The 20,428-nt window shown below is 38.8% G+C and overlaps 1 protein-coding gene across 9 annotated transcripts in view; it reads left to right on the top strand.

The window, feature by feature from the left end:
* The window catches only part of LOC103120163 (NACHT, LRR and PYD domains-containing protein 12-like), a 62,150-nt gene extending 47,780 nt beyond the window's left edge, over positions 1 to 14,370 (top strand). For 8 of the 9 annotated variants that reach the window (XM_060183170.1, XM_060183171.1, XM_060183172.1 and 5 more), the window contains 5 exons: positions 230 to 400; positions 512 to 682; positions 1,228 to 1,398; positions 1,511 to 1,681; positions 14,067 to 14,370. In XM_060183170.1, coding sequence (XP_060039153.1) covers positions 230 to 400; positions 512 to 682; positions 1,228 to 1,398; positions 1,511 to 1,681; positions 14,067 to 14,148 — 766 coding nt within the window. In that variant the 3' untranslated portion in view covers positions 14,149 to 14,370. The remainder of the gene's footprint in view (positions 1 to 229; positions 401 to 511; positions 683 to 1,227; positions 1,399 to 1,510; positions 1,682 to 14,066) is intronic. The other variant, XM_060183174.1, reaches the window with a different exon arrangement.
* The last annotated feature ends 6,058 nt before the right edge of the window (positions 14,371 to 20,428 follow it).

Raw genomic sequence — 20,428 nt, 5'->3', positions numbered from 1 at the left:
TAGTGTGTAATCAAGTCCCTAACATCGTGATATCATTAAGGCATGCAAGATGAAACCAGTGAAGGAGAGGAGGTCATAGTGGACTGAATACCTCAGGAAGAGAATCTGTGAACAATATGCATCATGAATTAATACCTCAAGGGTAGCTAGGAATTAGCTAAATGGGAAAGCTGGGAGAACAATTCTAGGTGACTGCAGTACCTAATTGTTTATTTTTTTCTCTGACTAGCTTGAGCACATGCAGCCTCACAGATGCTAGCTGTGTAGAGCTCTCTTCTTTCTTGCAAGTGAATAGAACCTTAAAAGAGCTCTTTGTGTTTGCGAATGCCCTGGGAGACTCAGGAGTACGTCATCTCTGCAAAGGCCTGCTGCGCACGAAGGGTATAATTGAGAATCTTGTGTGAGTGTCTGTTCACCCTTATCTTTCTCATGGGCTTTCGCATTTGAGATTCAGGGATGTGTGTTTCTGCCACTATGGTTAACAGTCACCTTGATATCCCCATCCTTCCAGGCTTTCTCAATGTTCTCTTTCTTCAACTTGTTGTGAATACCTCTCCCAAGTTCTCTGCTATTCCCGGACTCTGACCAGGTTGCTTCTAATTAATAACAAAATTGAAGACTTGGGAATGAAATATCTGTGTGAAGGATTAAAACAGCCTGACTGTCTGTTAAAGGATTTGGCGTGAGTATTACAGAGTATAGCCAAAGGCAGAGTTTCCTGATGTTTCAGCGACTCCCATAATTAAATGAGTATTTTTTTGGCCTGATGATTGACTCACCAAGGAAACAACAGTAAGTGAAGACCTCAGTAATTTGGATAGAAAGTATTTTCTCCTCTCACACAGTCTTTGCTTGGCTCTCTCTATTCCAATAATCTTTTACATGAAACTATGGCCTTTCAATGTATTTTTCAAATAGGGAAACATGATTTTTTTTCCCTAGGGGTAGTGTTGGTGAATGAACCTGGGACCTTATGCTTAGTAAGGCATGCACTCTACGTGCTGAGTCACCCCCTGACCCCCCTAGAACAATTCCTTTTTGCATTTTTTTTACTGATTTAACAGTGTTTTACAAAAAGTATAAGATTTCAGGGTAATAATTTTATAACCACATATTGCTGGGTTTAAGTTCCCATATCCTTCACCAGAGTTTTCGCCAAGCAAAATCCTTAAACTGTCCTAGTAAAGATGAAATGATGCCAGCCTTCTCTACTTTACTTCCTGTCAGATTGTGGACCTGCCACTTGACTGGCAAATGTTGTCAAGATTTGCGCAATGCGCTCTACACCAATGAACATCTCAGAGACCTTGACCTCAGCGATAATGCCTTAGGGGATAGGGGCATACAGGTGATGTGTGAAGGGCTGAAACACTCTTCTTGCAGGCTCCAGAACCTGTGGTAAGTACACAGGGACCAGTGTCTACCAGGTTTTTGTTCCGAATTGTATGAAGGACCACTGTGGCATCTGGAGTAAGACTGATTTCTTTCATGAATCCCCTCTCCCCCATAGGTTAGCAGACTGTCATCTGACAGATGTGTGCTGTGGAGCCCTTGCTTCTGTTCTCAACAGGAATGACAACCTAACATTGTTAGACTTATGTGGAAATGATCTCAAGGATTTTGGGGTGCAAATACTGTGTGATGCACTGTCTGGCCCAGTATGTAAACTGCAGACACTATAGTAAGTTACTGGGTTTGGGGGAATAGGATGGGTATATTGTGGGGGGGGAGTCAGGATGAGCAATGTTGGGTTTGTTCATAGTATGCAAAACTGAAGAAAAAGAAGAAAAGCTGAGGGCAGGCCATGCATGACAAGGCAAAATATCAAAGTGAATTTACCAATAGGTCTCCTATGAGTATATGGACAGGCAGAGAATAGACAGCACAGAATCTCATTGATAAGAATAGGGTCCGGATTCCAGAAGCTCTAGTTTAAATGGTAGGTCTTATATCTACTAGTGACATGCATATGCTTACTAAAGTTCCATGAACTTTAATCTGTAAAATGGAGTTAATTCCACTACTTGACCACCCAGTGTTATCATGGGACCAAATGAAGTGAGACATTAATTTTGACTGTACCTAGTTCAGCTATTGGCACACGGGAAACACTGTATAAAATGATTTTCCTCTTCCCTCTTCTAATAACTGCTAAAGGACTTGGTGTGTCCATTTTAAGAGGCTCCAAAACGCAAAGGGATGAAGTTGTAGTAGGATAATTTTTGAAAGTGGATGCCTTGACTTTTTCTGGTCAGTGTCCATCTGCCAGCTCAGCAGGTTGGCATGACACAAAAAGTAATTTTTATTTAGGATACAGCCATCCATGCTCTACTGGCAGCTAACCAATGGCCAAATGATCGTTCATTTCTGGCATGCAGTGCTGGAATACACAATGGAAAAATAAAGACCGAGTGCAAAATTTCCACATTATAAAACCATTTTGATGTATTGAAGAATAAATGAAAACAGCACAAAGGGCTGATTACAAATATGGTTGAAACAGAAGTTATTTTTATTTTTTAACATTGGCAAGTCAGTTTCAAAGGCTGGAGAATGTAATGATTACTACCCAGGAAGCAGAAATCATTCATGACATGAAAAGCCTCAGGAGTTAGGAATCACCATGGTGTCTTTTCAGAAAAAGGTAGCTGGAGTCTATAACATGTTGAAACAAACTCAATAGTCCGTTTGAATTCTTCTTTAAATATAGAGTAATTTGATATGGTACTTCAATATAGTGTGTATACTGCAAAAAAAAAGTACTGAATTGAAACAGAAAATTACTTTGTTGGTGATGCCATGCCATTATTTTTTACTATAAAATATTGCGCTGTCCCTGCTTCTTTTATTCACTGCCATTTGACCAGTGTGATCCTGTTGTGTTTTCAAATCCTTATAACTTGTCAGTCAATAGGTCAGTATCAGTGTGCAATAATAGTTTATAATACAAAATAAAACACACACATAGAGTTCACTCATAACAAGTTTCTTTTCCAGATTTCAATTTTTTTCTTGAAATAACATTGGCTTTTACAAGATGTATTTTTAGGTGTACAATTCTTTACCTCTTCATGATTTATGTTACGTAATGCCAAAATCACTGTCAAAGACCCATAGACCTATACAATCCTGACAACCTCCTTTTCTGTCATCTTGATGATGTCGATTTCTAGTTGTCTTTATCCAATAAATAGATATTTCTTTTAAAAAATTTTAAAAATTATGCTGTCCCATTTGCTTATTCTTGTATTAGATTCCCTTGACACTGGAATAGATTTACTGCTGTATCTCTAATTTCAAGTTCCTGGAGTGAATCACTTTTTTCTTCTATGCATTTTATGGTTTGGAGTCCAATATCCAAAAGTAAAATCCATTTTGAGTTAATTCTTGTATTTGATGTGAATTTCTATCTACTTTCTTTTTTCTTTTAGATGTGACTGTCCAGTTTGTTAACGATGCTTTCTTTTCTCCATAGTCTGAATTTGCCTCTTGAAATATATATATATGCTTTTATACTTTTACATGGTCTGAGTGCCTATTTTTGTTGTACAATATTGTTTTAATTACTATTGCTTTGTAGTATAGTTTGAAGTTAGGGAGTACAATATTTTCACTTTTTTCCTTCTGTGATTCCACACAAAATTTAAAATGGCTATTTTCTTAAATATTGCCACTTGATAGTTTGATAGAGACTTCATTGATCTATTAATTATTTTAGGTAAAATGACCATTTTAACAAGGTTTTATTTTGTCCTTCCAATCTGTCATCATAGGATATTCTTCCACTCTTTGTGTCATCTTATTTCTTTTAACAATGTCCTATAGTTTACATTGTAAAGGTCTTTTACCTCCTTTGTTAGATCTTTCCCGAAGATATTTTGGTCATAAGGTAGGTCCACTTCTAGCTAGAGCCTTCTAAAAGTTCTCCAGAATGCTCTCCACAGGGGTTGGACTAATTTACATACCCACCAGCAGTGCAGGAGGGTTCCTTTTTCCCCACAACCTTTCCAGCATTTGTTGCTGCTACCTTTTCTAATGTATGACATTCTCACAAGAGTGAAGTGGTATCTCATTGTTGGTCTCTATTTGTGTTTCTCTGATAATGATTTGGAGAATTTTTTAATGTGTTTATTGGCCTTTTGGATCTCTTCTATGGAGAATATTCTGTTTATATCCTCTGTCCATTTTTGGATGGGATCATTTGTTTTCTTGTTGCTGAGTTTGGTGAGCTCTTCATATATTTTGGTTATTAGCCTTTTGGCTGATATATAGCATGTAAAGATCTTCCACTCTTTAGGTGTCTTTCTTTGGGTGGCGGTTTCTTTTGCTGTGCAGAAGCTTTTCCATTTGATGTAGTCCTTTTGATTTATTTTTGATTTAGTCTTCTTTGTAACTGGATTCTTTTCACTGAAGATGTCTTTAAATTTTAATGGAAAAGAGTTTTGCCAATATTTTCCTCTACATATTTGATAGTTTTTGGTCTAATATCTAAGTCCTTGATCCATTTGGAATTTACATCTGTGTGTGTTTGGTGAAATATAGTGGTTCAGCTTCATTCTTCTGCATGTTTTTTTAAATTTTTTAAAAATTTTTATTTATTTATTCCCTTTTGTTGCCCTTGTTGTTTTATTGTTGTAGTTATTAATGATGTCATTGTTGTTGGATAGGACAGAGAGAAATGGAGAGAGGAGGGGAAGACAGAGAGGAGGAGAGAAAGACAGACACCTGCAGACCTGCTTCACCGCCTGTGAAGTGACTCCCCTGCAGGTGGGGAGCTGGGGTTCGAACCGGGATCCTTATGCCGGTCCTTGTGCTTTGTGCCACCTGCGCTTAACCCGCTGCGCTACAGCCCGACTCCCTCTTCTGCACGTTTTAACCCAATTTTTCCAATGTCATTTGTTGAAGAGACTCTCCTTTCCCAATTTAATAGTCTGGGCACCTTTGTCAAAGATTAGGTGTCCAGGGGTGTGAGGGCTTACTTCTGGGCTCTCAATTCTATTCCACTGGTCACTGTGTCTATTTATGTTCCAGTACCAAGTGATCACCATGCCACAATGGCCCTGTAATACAATTTGAGATCTAGGAGTGTGATGCCTCCAGATACGTTCTTTCGTCTCAAGATTGTTTTTAACAGTTCTAGGTCTTTTCTGGTTCCAAATAAACATTTGTAGCTTTTGTTCTATTCTCCTAAAAAAAATTGGTTGGGATCTTGATGGGAATTGCATTAAATTTGTATATGGCTCTGGGTACTATATTCATTTTGATGTTAATTCTTCCATCCCATGAACATGAAATATCATTCCACTTCTTTGTGTCTTTTTTTGCTTCCTTGCGTAGTGACTCATAATTTTCAGTATTTTTGTTAGGTTTTTGTTAGGCTTATTCCTAGATATTTTATTGTTTTGTAAAAGGGATTGATATCTTGATTTCTTCTAATTTAGTGTCTTCATAGAGGAATGCCACTGACTTCTGTATGTTAATTTCAGCTTGACACCTTACTATATTGCCTGATAGTTTCTTTTTTAAAAAGGAAACACTGACAAGAACTATAGGATAAGAGGGGTACAACTCCACACAGTTACTACCATCAGAACTCTGTATCCCATACCTTGCCCTGATAGCGTTCCTATTCTTTATCCCTTTGGAAGTATGGATCCAGGGTCATTATGGGGTACAGAAGGTGGAAAGACTGGCTTCTGTAATTGCTTCTCCGCTGAACATGGGCTTTTACAGGTTAATCCATATTCCCAGACTGCCTTTCTCTTTCCCTAGTGGGGCAGGGATCTGGGGGGTAGGGCTCCAGGACATATGGTGTGGTCATCTGCCCAGGGAAGTCTGGTTGGCATCATGATAGCATCTGGAACCCTGGTGGCTGAAAAAGAATTAAGATAGAAAGCAGAACAAATTGTTGACTAATCATGAACCTAAAGGCAAGAATATTACGGATGGAGATTTGGAGTCTCCATTTTGGAAAAAGCTAGTAGGTCTATTAGGTATATTCCAAGGCACCCATGACTTTACTAGTTTTTGCCTGAGCCTGACAGCTAACATGCAGGTGGACCAAAGTTATTGTTTGGGGAGATGGTGTCAGAGTTGGAAAAAGGACTAGAACCTGATTGGGGAATAGAGTAGCTCCCAAATATGGGGAAAGTGTATAAATATTGTTAAATGTAAACCCCATTGATTTGATCTGCTGTCCATATTTTTCACAGGAGCCTGTGTAACTTCTTCATCCCTGTAGATATGACGTCACATTCTGTGGTCATGGCTAGAAACATCTTAAGCTGTGCTAATTTCAGGACCCATCTTCCTCGAATTGACAGACTAATAGAAAAATGTATATGCTCACAGTGCATTGGAGATGATGCTTTGTCTGATTTTTTTTCCAGTGGGCAGATCTACCAGTCTGACAAATTGCTTGTGAGACTGACTGTAGTTCTGATCCAAACTTAAGTGAGGAATAGATGCCAGAAACAGCTATGTAAAGAAAGGAAAGGAAAGGGGGAAGGAAGAAGGAAGGAAACACCTAACAAACAGTCTGTAAACCAGACAAAGAACACCTCCCCCAGAACACAACAAAAATAAATAACAACTAAAAAAGCAACAGTCAAACCGAAACTAACCTAAAGAGAAAGAATAAGGAGAGAGAGGGAGAGGGAGAGGGAGAGGGAAAAAGAATGTAACAGGGCAGTCAACAAAGGGAATCTACACAGAGAATCAGGGAAGGGATTGATAGATTAACAGGACATATGTATGTTCACAAATATATAAGATTGTTTCAGAGAGCAAATTTACCAGCCTGTCAGCTTACTTTGGGACTGTCTGTAACTCAGATCCAATCAGGCAAGGTTAAATAGACCCCATCCCCTTGCATTCTGACAAAAGGTTCAACCTTAGAATCTTGCTTGAGGAGTTTTGACTCCATGGTGATTTCATTGTCTCTGGCTGCTCTTTTTTTTTTTTTTTTTTTCCTCATAAGCCACTTCTGGCTTGGGGGCTGGTTTTGGGGGGATGCAATGGTAGTTGGCTGCTCAACTCTCCTTTGTGCTTTTCAGCACACATTTGCCAATTCATAGATGGGTTATAATTTTCATCTGTGGTTCCTCATTGCCACCTCCTCTATAGTTTCTTTCCTACTGGCCTGGAAATTCTGCTTCCACTTAGAACTGCCAGGATTTGAAGCAGTTTTTTGAGTAGAGTTATCCTAGGTGCTATCTTCATGTAGCTATCTTGACTCTGCCCCCCTCTCATGGTCTTCTCATGGCTGGTGTAGCTCTTTTATATTATACTTCCAAAACCCATAAAACTACTCTTTTTAAAGCTTCAGTTTAGTTTTTAGTGGAACCCTTGCTAAACCATGTATAGATGAGAACATACTCTATTCCTCTCATTCATTTTCCCCATCAAGCAGTTTATTTCCTTTTTTCCTTTTTTTACTGGACTGCTAGACATGCCTCTATATTCACCATAACGTGTAACTAGCATACTTTTTTTTTCACCACTCCTGTCACCAAAGGTCTGTGTCCCCATTCCCAATCATAAAAAACCACTATAGTTCTCATAGTTTTGAAAATTGGTTGACACTTTGTTTTCTTCACATTTGTTTATTCAGTTGTCTATATTCTGCATCTGAGTGAAACCATTCTGAGGTTGTCCTTCACTTCCTTACTTGCTTCGCTGAGCATAATCTTTTCTAATTCCATCTACTTTATCTCAAAGTACACAATATCATCTTTTTTATTGCTGAATAATACTCTGTTGAGTATATGTCTCATAAATTCTTTTTGTTGTTGTTGCCCTTGTGGTTGTAGCCTTGTGGTTATTATTATTGATGTCGTACGTTTTTGGATAGGACAGAGAGAAATGGAGAAAGGAGGGGAAAACAAGAGGGGGAGAGAAAGATAGACACCTGCAGACCTGCTTCACCGCCTGTGAAGCAACTCCCTTGCAGGTGGGGAGCCAGGGGTTCGAGCTAGGATCTTTATGCCGGTCCTTGTGCTTTGTGCCACGTGCGCTTAACCCGCTGAGCCACCGCCCAACCCCCCATAACTTCTTTTATCCAGTTTTTTGTCAAAGAGCATTTTGGTCTTTTTCATGTTTTTGCTATTGTGAATAAAGCCGCTATAATCAGAAGGATGTAATACCCCTTTAAATCAGTGTTGTTGTATCTTTTAGGTATAGGCCTAGTAGTGGAATTGCTGGGTCCTGTGGCATCTCCATTTGTGTTTAAGGATTCTCCATGTTGTGTGTTCTCTCTCTAAGATTTATTTATTTATTTGTTTATTTATGAGAACTATAGAGAGGGAGAGAGAGAGAGAGAACATCAGATATCACTCTGGTACATGTGCTGTGGGGGATTGAACTCAGGACCTCATGCCTGAGAGTCCAGTGCTTTATCCAGTGCACCATCTCCCAAAACACCTTTTTTTTTTTTAAACCGTAGTACTGCTCAGCTCTGCCTGTGATAGAGCTGGGAACTGAACCTGGGATTTTGGAACCTCAGGCATGAGAGTCTCTTTGCATACCATTATGCTATCTACCCCCACAAATTCTCCATACTGTTTTCCATAGTGGCTGCACCAGTTTACATTCCCATCAGCAATGTAGTATAGTTCCTCCACATTCTATTCAACACTTATCTTCTCTTGTTTTATTGACAGAGCCCATTCTCACACGTGTGAGGTGGAATCTCTGTGTGGTTTTAATTTGCAGTTCTGCAGAGTCAGGTTCCGCAAGGGTCCAAAGGAGGGGAGGAAATTGAAACTCTTAGGCAAGGAACCTTGGGGCCATTCAAGGAGTGGAACCCTGGGCACATTTATTGGGGTGTCTTTATATAGTAATTTTTGGCACACTTCCCCATAAATCTGGATCATTACCCAATTATGTAATTATTTGTCTTTTTGGTTTGATACAGTCTCTTCCCCTAATTTAGTCTGGGAGAAGTTCAGAAGCAGCTAGATGTGGTCTCACAGCATGTAGAACACTGAGATTTTTCAGAGAGCTGTTTAACAGCACGTTTGCACCACAGAGGTTTGCCTCTGAAAGCTGATTCAGCAAATACTGCACGAAGATTTCCCTCTGAAAGCTGCACAGCATGTACTACGGAGGTTTGCCTCTAAAAGGTTTAAGAGGTTTTCCGTCTTTTCTCTCCGTAGTTTGGCATTACCTGGTCTCCTATACATTTCTTTGATTATGAGTGAAATAGAACATTTCCACATATGTCTGTGAGCCATATGTATATCCTCTGCCCACTTTTTAATTGGGTTGTGCTTTCTCTTTTTGTTGAGCTGTATGAGTTCTTTATAGATGTTTGATATTAACCACTTGTCTGAAGTATAATATGCAAATTTCTTTTCCTATTCCCTCAGTTTTCTGTTTATCCTTATGGAGTTTTTTTCTGATGTGTAAAATATTTTTTAATATTTATTTATTTTCCTTTTTGTTGTCCTTGTTTTTATCGTTATTGTGGTTATTATTATTGTTCTTATTGATGTCGTTGCTGGATAGGACAGGGAGAAATTAAGAGAGGAGGGGAAGACAGAGGGGGAGAGATAGATACCTACAGACCTGCTTCACCACTTGTGAAGCAACCCCCCTGCAGGTGGGGAGCAGGGAGGGCTCAAACCAGGATCCTTGTGCTTTGTGCCATGTGCGCTTAACCCGCTGCTCTACTGCCTGACCCCCCATGTGTAAAAGATTTTTAATTTAATATACAGTTCCATTATTCGTTTTTGTAGACTTTTCTATATTGATTTTTTTCTGTAACCTGATACTTTACTCTACTGACTCTGATAGCTTTTATTTTAAAATATTTTTTAAAATTTATTATTGGATAGAGACAGAGGGAAATTGAGAGGAGGAGATAAGAGATGGAAAGAGGCACCTATAGCCTTGCTTCACCACTCTTAAAGCTTTCCTAATGCAGGTGAGGACCAGAGGCTTGAACCTGGGTCCTTGTACATTGTAATTTTTGTGGTTACATAGGTGCACCAATACCTAGCCCCTCTGATATTTTTTTAATATTTTATTTTTATTAATGAGAGAGCAAGAGAGAGATTCTGAGGGGGGGGTGAGGCAGGCTAGAGTACTTCTCAGCTCTGACCTATGGTAGAGCTGAGGATTGAGCTTGAAACCTTGGAGCCTTAGGCATGGGTGTCTTTTGCATAACCATTACGCTACCTCTCTACTCCTCTCCCAGCTTTTTAATGCAATATATTTTTATTGTCACCAGGGTTATCACAGGGGCTCTGTACCTGCACAATTCCTATGTTCCTGGTGGAATTCTTTTTTTAAGATAGGAGAGAAGAGACACTGCAGGACTACTCCACCAGATGTGAAGCTTCTCTAGTGCAGGTGTTTCCATGTGGTGAATGGAGACTTACTCTCCAAACTCACACATGGTAAAGTGCATTTTGTGTTGTGTTTTGTCCTAGCCCCCCCCTTAGTGGAATATCTAGATTTTTTTCTATTTATATTTTCATTGACATCCATAGATTGTGATAATTTCACTTCTTCATTTCCCATTTGTATCCCTTTTATTTCTCTTTCCTAGCATAATTTTTATGGCTAGAATTCCTAACATCTTTTTGATGCAGTAGTGAATATGAGAACCCATGTCTTGTGCCTGATCTATGAGGGAAAATCTTTCTGCTTTCCATAACTGAGAATGATGTTAGGATGGGGTTAAATAGCATAATAGTTATGCAAAAAGATTCTCGTGCCTGAAGCTCCAAAGTTCCAGGTTCAGTCCCCTATACCAACAGAAATCAGAGCTGAACAATATGCTGGGAAAGATGATGTTTTCTGTGAGCTTTCATATGTGACCTTCAGCAAATGTGGGATGTTCTTTCTATCCCCCATTTCATTGGGAGTTTTTTTTAATTGTAAGCTGGTATTGGATCTTATTAAAAAGTTTCTCTGCCTTTACTGGTACACTTATGATTTTTCTTTTGTCGATATAGGATGTGTTAAATCAATGCATCTGAGTATGTTGAGCTGTCTTTGCATCCCTGGAATAAATCTCATTTAGTCATTATGTATAATCCTTTTAACATATTGCCAAATTTGGTTCCCTTTGATTTTGTTGTGGCTTTTTCTATGTTCATTAGGGATATAACTATAATTTTCTTTTTTGTATTTTCCCTGTTTTTGCTATCAGAATAATAGTGGTTTTATGAAAGTCTTTGGGAAAAAATTCAGTTTCTTCAGTTTTTAGAAGAACTTGAGAAGTATAGTTTAGATTACATGTAAAATAAACAACACAGAAACCAATAGAAATATATACCTAACTAAGCAAAGTGAGAAGAAACTGTGGACCATGAAATATTGTGGCAAATGGAAAGGTATTAAATCTAGGTAAGACTGCTAAATGGAGGACTCTTATCTAAAAATTGCAAAGAGTAGGGGAAGGTTATTCTTTAAAAGTTACTTACACAAGATGGCCATGCATTAAGAGATGGGTTGAATCCCCTATCCCCATCTATAGGGGGAAGCATCATAAGTGGTGAAGCAGTGCTACACGTCTCTCTTTCTCTCTTCCTATCTCCCCCTCGCTTCTCAATTTAATCCTGTCCTATCAAATAAAAGAAAGGAGGGAAACTACTTAAGTGAAGTATCTTAATATTATTTCTCATTTTATTTTATCCTATAAACTTAGTAGCTCTGTGCTTCAAAAATAGGAGACTGATTGCTAATTTAGATTATCCAACGGAGGGTAAGGAGACACTAAAAACTATGTGTCTAAACACTGAGAAAATCAAAGAAATACGGATTTGTAGTCTCTAGAGTGACAAAGCTCACTATTATTCATCCCACAAATACTTGATGGCTATTTTTTATGTGTTAGGTAAAGATAACAGGTATTAGGAGACAATAATGAATAAGAAATGAAACAACTATCCTATCCAGGAACCAATGCTCTTGTGGTATTGATTTTATAAAGAAACTGAAGAAAACAGTAGTGTAATCACAAGGTCTTAAGGGAGCTGTCGCAGGAGATAGCTCACTGAGCCCAAGAAAATCAGAGAAAGTTTCTTAGGCAGAAGGGAATCTGATTTCAGTCTTTAGCCTATAGGCAGAGAAATGAGGGTAAGGGTAGAGGGGGAAATCCAGACTAAGTCCATTTGTAGGAGAGAGCATGAACAAAGATAGGCACACACTCAACAGTATGATTTATTGTGCTTGATAGGGATGGGAAAATCTTTAATGTGTTAGTTATAGGTGGATCATAAAGTACAAAGCAGAATGTGTCAAGAAATGAAAATAAAAAAATTAGATTGAGCCTACATGCACTGTGTGGTAATATCTGTTTAGTAGGATTCTGAGTACAAATTCAGTCATCTCTCTCTCACTTAGTCTGATATATTTTGGGGTTTCTTCTCTTTCAAAACTGCTTCCAAAGGTGGAGCCAATTTTGTTTCTAATGTTGATTGGATAATCAACCCTCACTGCTGCTATTGTTTCTCATTGCCACATGAGATTTATCTTGATAACTGATCTTCTCTAGTCCTCAAGTAGTTTAAGTGACTGAATAGTGATTTCCTGACAATCTGGGCACTTGCCATTCCTGCAGTATCATTATATTTGGACTCCAAGGTGTTATAGGTGTTTTGGTCCACAGAAACACATATATTGTTCTGAAATGCCATATGTGTCAGAATCTAGGTCTCATGGAGTTCCTTGAATTAACTGGAGGTATAAATGTGTGCAACTCAGAAAGACGTAGGGCCCTGAATTGAGATGGGGCACTACTTAAGTCTTTCTCTTTCTTCAACATAACTTATTTTATGGGCCTTGGTGTCTTTCCCAGGATAAGGATCTTGAATAAATTTCTTTTCCTAATGCTAAATTTACAAAGAAGAGGTCTTTTAACTCTTAAGAAACTCTCTGGGCTTCCTAAGCCCATAGCAGTTTGGCATTTCTCCTCTCCAGCAGTGAGTTCTACATATAAGGGAGTTGAGCCATTCTTATTAAGTCACTCAAAAAAAAAATTCCCAAATAGCTCTTTACACTTCCATGATATTAAATATCTCCTTACTCTACAATTACAATTAATGGCAGAATTGCTAAGCTAATAACACCTTCTATTCATTAAGAACTAGAAACTCATCTTTAGTACACACTTTAAAGACTTTATAGCTTTTATAGTTCATAGGTCTTAATCCTATTACACTCTTCACTTGCTAGGTTGAATGGCCACACATACAGAGTTTGAAGTGCTAGTGGGACACTTTCTAGTCTGTAGGCAATTGGATTTGGAGTGTGCCCTGGAGATAACTGAAGCCATGCTTTGTTAATGAGATCTTATAGGTATAGTAAGAATAACCTACAAGGAGTATCTGTAAATTTGGGAAGCTTTTAAGAGGTTGGAATATGAAATAGAAATAGAATATGGAAAGGGAAACCAGGAGAAGTAAGCTGTCCTGAAAGCTAAGGGAAATGTGAATTTTAAAGAAGACATTCTTAACAATGTTAAATGTATCAAAGCCTTCCAGAAGGATGAAATATGCATTTGACTTTGGAATGAGAAGGTCATAGATGATCGTATCAAGGGTTTTTGACGAGGCAGAAGAGAACACTGCTGACTTGAAGGGATGGAAGATAAGGGCATGGTGGAGGAAAGGATATAGTTTTCCGAGGGTTTGCAAATAGTAGGGATGTGGGTTTTTTGGTGAAGAGTGTTGTGGAACTATAGGGAAGAGAGTAACTTTTTTTTTGGCCTTATTTTAAGACAGGCAAATTTGTTGGCAGAGAAAAAGGAGTCTATTAGAGAGGTTGCAAACATAGGAGAGGGAACTAATGAACTAATAAGGGCAGGGTTTTGGTGTAAGTGGGAGGGACAAGAGAGAGTCTTAAGAAGAAATTATGTTTTTCCTCTTGAGAACTATGGAAAGGGACTAAGGCCAAATGAAGGGATAGATAGTTGAGTAAGTAATGGAACTGAAATAATGTCATGGAACATGTGTGAATGTGATTCTTAATCATTGATCATAGGAAAGCTACTGAAAGCATTTGTCTGTTCACTTGACATAACACATGATTTTTTCTTTGTTTTTTTTTTTTTATAGCATTGACACGGATAATCTGCATGAAGAAACATACAGAAAACTGAATGATCTAAAGTTAAGCAAGCCTGGATTCACCTGGTAGTTTTTGAGGTCAACTGCATTTAGACTGCCTCTGCCTGGCACCATCTTGTTATAGTGTTCTCACTTTGAGTTTGTTCTCACTTTGAGTTTGTTAACCTTTGTTTAGGATGGTAATGTGAAACAAGTAGCAATGATTGCTATTTCTTACATAGAACCATCCAGTTAAGTAGGATGTAAAAGGCCCTCTAATTCAGATGTCTTCAGCAATAAATACCTTACATCCGTGTTACAGTGTTTAGTCTGTTAACACACACACCCTTGAGCCCATGAAGCCTTATTGATAAGAGTTAGGACTGGGGGGTCGGGAGGTAGCACAGCGGGTTAAACAACAAGGACAACAAAAGGGGGAAAAAATAGCCTCCAGGAGCAGTGGATTCGTGGTGCAGGCACCAAGCCCTGGAGGCAAAAAAAAAGAAAAAGACTGGAACTCATCCATATCTCCAATATTCAGATCATGCAGGGAAATAATAGAAAAATGACCCCTGACTGGGGTCTTAAAAGGAATTATATACCTGAAATGATTAAAGAATAGAGAGGGACTACAAATACATTATATCTTGTGCTGATTTAAAATATAACTTTAAGGGACTGGGTGGTAGGTAGCACACTGGCATAAGTGCACTGAGTGTGAAGTGCAAGGACTAGCACAAGGATTCCAGTTCTAACCTCTGGCTCCTCACCTTCAGGGAGGTCACTTCCCAAGCGGTGAAACAGGTCTGCAGGTGTCTGTATTTTCTCTCCCTATCTCTGTCTTCCCTTCCTCTCAGTTTCTCTCTGTCCTATACAACAACAACAACAATGGGAAAAAGATGGCCTCCAGGAGCAGTAGATTAGTAATGCAGGCACCAAGCCCCAGCTATAACCCTGGAGGCAATAAACAAAATATAACTTTAATTCACAAAAGAAAAAAGAGTGGACTGGATTGATAGTGGAATTTTTCATAGAGGTAATATTTTTCAAAGACTTTGAGAATGAGTAGATCTGAGATAAGTGACATGCTGATGTGCACGGGAACAAGGCTGTGTGTGAATAACTCATCACAAGCATTTAGGCAAGGAGAAGTGTTTGCACTAGAGTTTCTTGAATTACCATACAATACATATACTATGATCCTGAAAGTACTCTCCAACTCCCAGTCTCAGCTCCCTCTCTGAACCTTTAGTACTCCTCCACTGTGTCTGTAGTTGCTCTTGAACTTCATGCATAGCTTCAACCTCATGCATAGCTTCAACCTCATGCATAGCTTAGCATAGTTTCTGCATCCCCAGGTTTCTGGCCTTTGCCTAACAAACGCCAGATGAGACAAGTAAAGAAAAGGAATGGCAGGAGAGAAAGCATGCCCAAAATATATGAGCTAGGCATGAATGTGGTGTGGTGTTGGGATATGAGCATAATTAGCATATGCCTGATGTCAGCCTGATAAGCATACCAAGGACAGACAAACCCACAAGGAATTGTGGGTTTATAGGAAGTGATTTAAATAAGTGTCTGCCAGAAATAGCTCTCTGTTCCTGCTCCTCCTTGCCTACTCTACTTCTCCCCATACCTTTCATGCCACGTTCCGCGGGACGTGAACACAAGTAGCTGAGAGTGCTCATAACTACCATAGACTCATGGGTTCTGCCATCATGATTAGCTGATCTTTTCTCCTTTGCCTATTTTGCTGTGCCTAAATAAACCTCCAATTGTTTAAGCCTCAGACAAAGCTACACGAACTTTTTTTTTTAATTACTATATATGGAGTCTAATGAGGGGAACGAACCCACAACCCTGAGATTAAGAGTCTCAGGCTCTACCAGAAAAAAAAAATCATGTCGGCTTTGTGTGGGGTTTAAACATATGGGAGGTTTATTAAATTGCAGGCTATTTAGTTAAAATGGAACATTTCTCTGCAATCAACAAGGATGAGATTGTATCATTTGGAACAAAATAGATGGAATTGGAGGTGGCAGTGCTGAGTGAAATAAGTCAAGAGATGAAGGACAACTACCTAATGGTTTCACTTATATGTGGAGTAGAGATGACTAAAGCAGATGAACTTGCAAAAAAAAAACCAAACAAATAAACAAAAACAGGGTGATAACCAGACTGTCTCTTACACACTATGACAATTAAGATGATTGGAAGGAACACATAAAAGTGGTGGGGCTGTGGTGATTTACATTTACTATGTGTGAGTATGAAAATACTTTTGAAGTTTGATAATATAGTAAATAATGTTAAGTCACTAGTAAAAGCATAAACGAGGAAATGGCCCCAGGAATAGTGGTGGTGTATAGGCACAGAGCCCCAGTGATAGCAAAATAATAGTAATAATGTGGTCTGGGAGGTGGCACAGTGGATAAAGCACTAGATTCTCAAGCATGAGATCTGGAGTTCAATCCCTGGCAGCACATGTACCGGAGTGATGTCTGGTTCTTTCTCCTATCTCTCTCATAAATAAATAAAATATAAAAGTAAAAAGGTGATATTCTTTAAAAATAAATAAATAATGACCTCCACTAAAGCAGCATATACAATTATCAAAAGTCAAGGATAAAGATAAAATAATTGCAGTCTTCAAGAGATTGGAAGGAAGTGCCGTGTAATAGCGATACTGTCAGGCTCTCATCAGACTTCACAGGAGAAACCCTACAGACTAGGAGAGAGTAAAAAGGCATTCAGATTGCTAGTTGATAAGAACTATCAGCCACAAATACTTTATCCTGCAAAATTTTCAAGTATGATGAAGAAATATATTTCCAGACATTCAAAAGGTAATAGAATTTGCCATCTTCAGTCTTACAAAAATGGTTGGATTACACACACATACACAAAAAAGGACAGTGGAACACAAAATGCTTGGCAAGCTGATGAACAGAAAATTAGAACCAGGAACATAATAAGCAACAGTAACATGAGACAATAATGAAATATAAAATGAGAAGAGGAAATGTATAGAAGCAGTATATTCAAATACTAAAGTGAGCAAAAAGATAATTTTAGATACAGTGAGTTGGTAACCACAACATAATTGGAGCAGAGATTCTTACAAAAAGAAATGGAAAAAAAAAAAAAGATTCACCATGGAAAATTACCCACAGAAAAAGACAGAAAAAAAAGCCAGGCGATCCAGCTGAGTGCAAATTATCGTGAGCAATAAACCTAGTCTCTCTCATTCTCTCATCTCACCTCTCACCTCTTTCCCCTCCCCTCTTAATTGTTGTGTCCTATCAAATAATAAAAAAGAAATGTGGCCTCTAGGAACAGTTGATTAATCATGCAGGCACTGAGCCCCAGAGGTAACCTTGGTGGCAACAAAAAATAAACGAACAAAGCTAAAATATCCACAGAACATATATATATATATATATATATGCATGTAGTATGACCCCTAAACATGCATGGACTGAAATAACTAATAAAAAGTTAGAACTAATAAATAGACTAAACGAAAAGATTATCCAACTATTCTATACATGAAATAACTCATACCTGATAGAAAATCAAGCATTGACTCAAGAGGGAAAAGTTGAGACAAGGTGTTCCAAGGAAATTATGTACAGACAAGGGCAGGAACTGATTTTTTTAAAGCTTTTTTTAAATATTTATTTTATTTATTTATTCCCTTTTCTTGCCCTTGGTTTTTTTTTTTTTTTTTTTTTTTTTTTTTTTTTTTCCTCCTCCAGGGTTATTGCTGGGCTTGGTGCCTGCACCATGAATCCACCGCTCCTGGAGGCCATTTTTCCCCCCTTTTGTTGCCCTTGTTGTAGCTTCGTTGTCGTTGTGGTTATTATTGCCCTTGTTGACGCAATTCGTTGTTGGATAGGACAGAGAGAAGTGGAGAGAGGAGGGGAAGACAGAGAAGGGGAGAGAAAGATAGACACCTGCAGACCTGCTTCACCCCCTGTGAAGCGACTCCCCTGCAGGTGGGGAGCCGGGGGCTCGAACCGGGATCCTTACGCCGGTTCCTGCGCTTTGCGCCATATGTGCTTAACCTGCTGCGCTACAGCCCGACTCCCAGCAGGAACTGATTTTCTAATAGCAGATAAAATTAACTTTCCGTCAAAAATGTGATAAGGAACAGAGAAGTCATAACTATTACTAATACGTATGTACCCAATTTGGGACATACAGAATCATATCAAGTATTAACTGACTTAAAGACACAAGAATTAGTGGATTGTAACATCACTTAAGGCAAGAAACAGATCATCCAGACTAAAATCAACAAAGAAACAGTGACCTGAAGTGAAATAGATGCAGTGAAATGTTCTTTGCTGTTTAGCAAAGAAATCTAAAGAGAGAAAGATTACCGGGTGGGGGCATAATGGTTATGCAGAGACTCATGCCTGAGACTGAAGTCCCAGGTTCAGTCCCCTGCACCACAATAAGCCAGAGCTGTGCAGTGCTCTGATGTTTCTCTCTGTGTCTTTCTGCATCTCTCTCAAAAACAAAGTAATTTAAAAATGTACCAGGAGAACAATGAAAACGAAGAGTTGAACTATCAGATGGTATGGGATGCAGCAAAAGTAGTATTACAAAGGAAGTTCAAAGTAAATACGCCCACATTAACGAAGAAAAAAATTGAATAAGGATGGAACAATAGCAAAGTAGGTGGGGAGTTGGGCGGTAGCCCACCGGGTTAAGAGCCTGTGGTGCAAAGAGCAAGGACCAGCCTAAGGACCCTGGTTAGAGCCCCTGGCTCCCCACCTGCAGGGGTGTCGCTTCACAGGCGGTGAAGCAGGTCTACAGGTGTCTATCTTTCTTTCCCCCTCTGTCTTCCCCTCCTCTCTCCATTTCTGTCTTATCTAACAACAATGACATCAATAACAATGATAATAACTGCAACAACAATGAAAAACAACAAGGGCAACAAAAGGGAAAATAAATAGAAAAAAATAAAACAATAGCAAAGTAGGTAGGGAATCTGCCCTGCTATGCAAGCAGCTCAGGTACCCAGCATCACATGGTAGATGTTATAGCATCAGAGAGAACTCTGATAATATTTCACCTCCTGTCTTGCTTTCTAAATGAAATGGTGGCCTGGGTAATGTTATTGCACCTGTACAAGTCCTGCACTGTGAAAAAAAGGTCACATTTGAGTAGATTAGAAAAGTAGCAACGAACTGCCCCAAACTCAGCAGGAGTCACATAATAAACATCAAATCAGAAGATAGTGAAAAAGAAACCAAGATTACCTACAAAAGAAATTCAGGAAGAGTATAACTCCTTAATACAAGTGGAAATCCAAGTGGGATTCATGCCGGGGAAGCAGGGATGGTTCAACATATGTAAATCAGTGAGTAGTACACCCTGTCAACAAAAAGAAAAAGAAAAATCACATAATGATATCCATAGTTGCTGATAAAGCAGTCAATAAGATGTAACGGGGGGTGGGGTGGGGTGGGGGTTGGGTGGTAGCGCAGCAGCTTAAGCTCACGTGACACAAAGCGCAAGCTCCGGCTGCGTAAGTATCCGGGTTCGAGCCCCCAGCTTCCCACCTGCAGGGGCGTCTTCACAGGCAGTGAAACCGGACTGCGGGTGTCTCTCTCCCCCTCTCTGTCTTCCCCTCCTCTCTCCACTTCTCTCTGTCCTATCCAACAATGAAGACATCAATAACAATAATAATAACTACAACAACAATAAAAAATAACAATAAAAGGGAAAAATAAATTAAAAAGATGTAACACCAATGTATGGTAAAAATTCTTAACAAATTGGAAATGGAAGGATCATGCCTCAAAGAATAAAGGCCATAGTTGACAAATCCACAGCTATATAAGTGATCTCTAGAGTTCCACCTCTGACATTCTTAGAGAAGACAGCCACATGATAATGAACACAGGCTTTGATACCTAGAGAAGGAAATAATGTGATTAAGATAATAGCTTTCATTCGTTGAGTGATTGTTTATCTCAACCTCTTCGCTCCTTGTTTGCTTTCACTCCTGGATCTGACTCAATCTATCTCTCACCCCTTGTGTGCTTCTTTTCTGCTTAATTTTATTTATTAGCTATTGTTTATTTGTTTTTGAGGTAATCTTGGTTTATAAGACTAGAAATACTAGAGAAGTAAGTCACACTTTCTCGAAATGTTACCACATCACACTGAACACTACAATGTCAATATCCCTCTTCAAAAGTAATGAATCCCCTCTTGTCATTTCAACCCATTCCTCGCTAGTCCTGCTTGGTAAGTTCAGTTCTACAGTCCAAGTTCAGTAGTTTAGCATCATTTAATTTTGCTAATTTTCTCGGCTTTGTTTCTTTTTATAGCCCACATGAGTGAAAACATTCTTA

The sequence above is a fragment of the Erinaceus europaeus genome, chromosome X, assembly GCF_950295315.1.
Source record: "Erinaceus europaeus chromosome X, mEriEur2.1, whole genome shotgun sequence".
Classification (NCBI taxonomy): Eukaryota; Metazoa; Chordata; class Mammalia; order Eulipotyphla; family Erinaceidae; genus Erinaceus; species Erinaceus europaeus.
Note: the sequence above shows the minus strand (reverse complement) of the source record. Positions and strands in the feature narration are given on the sequence as shown.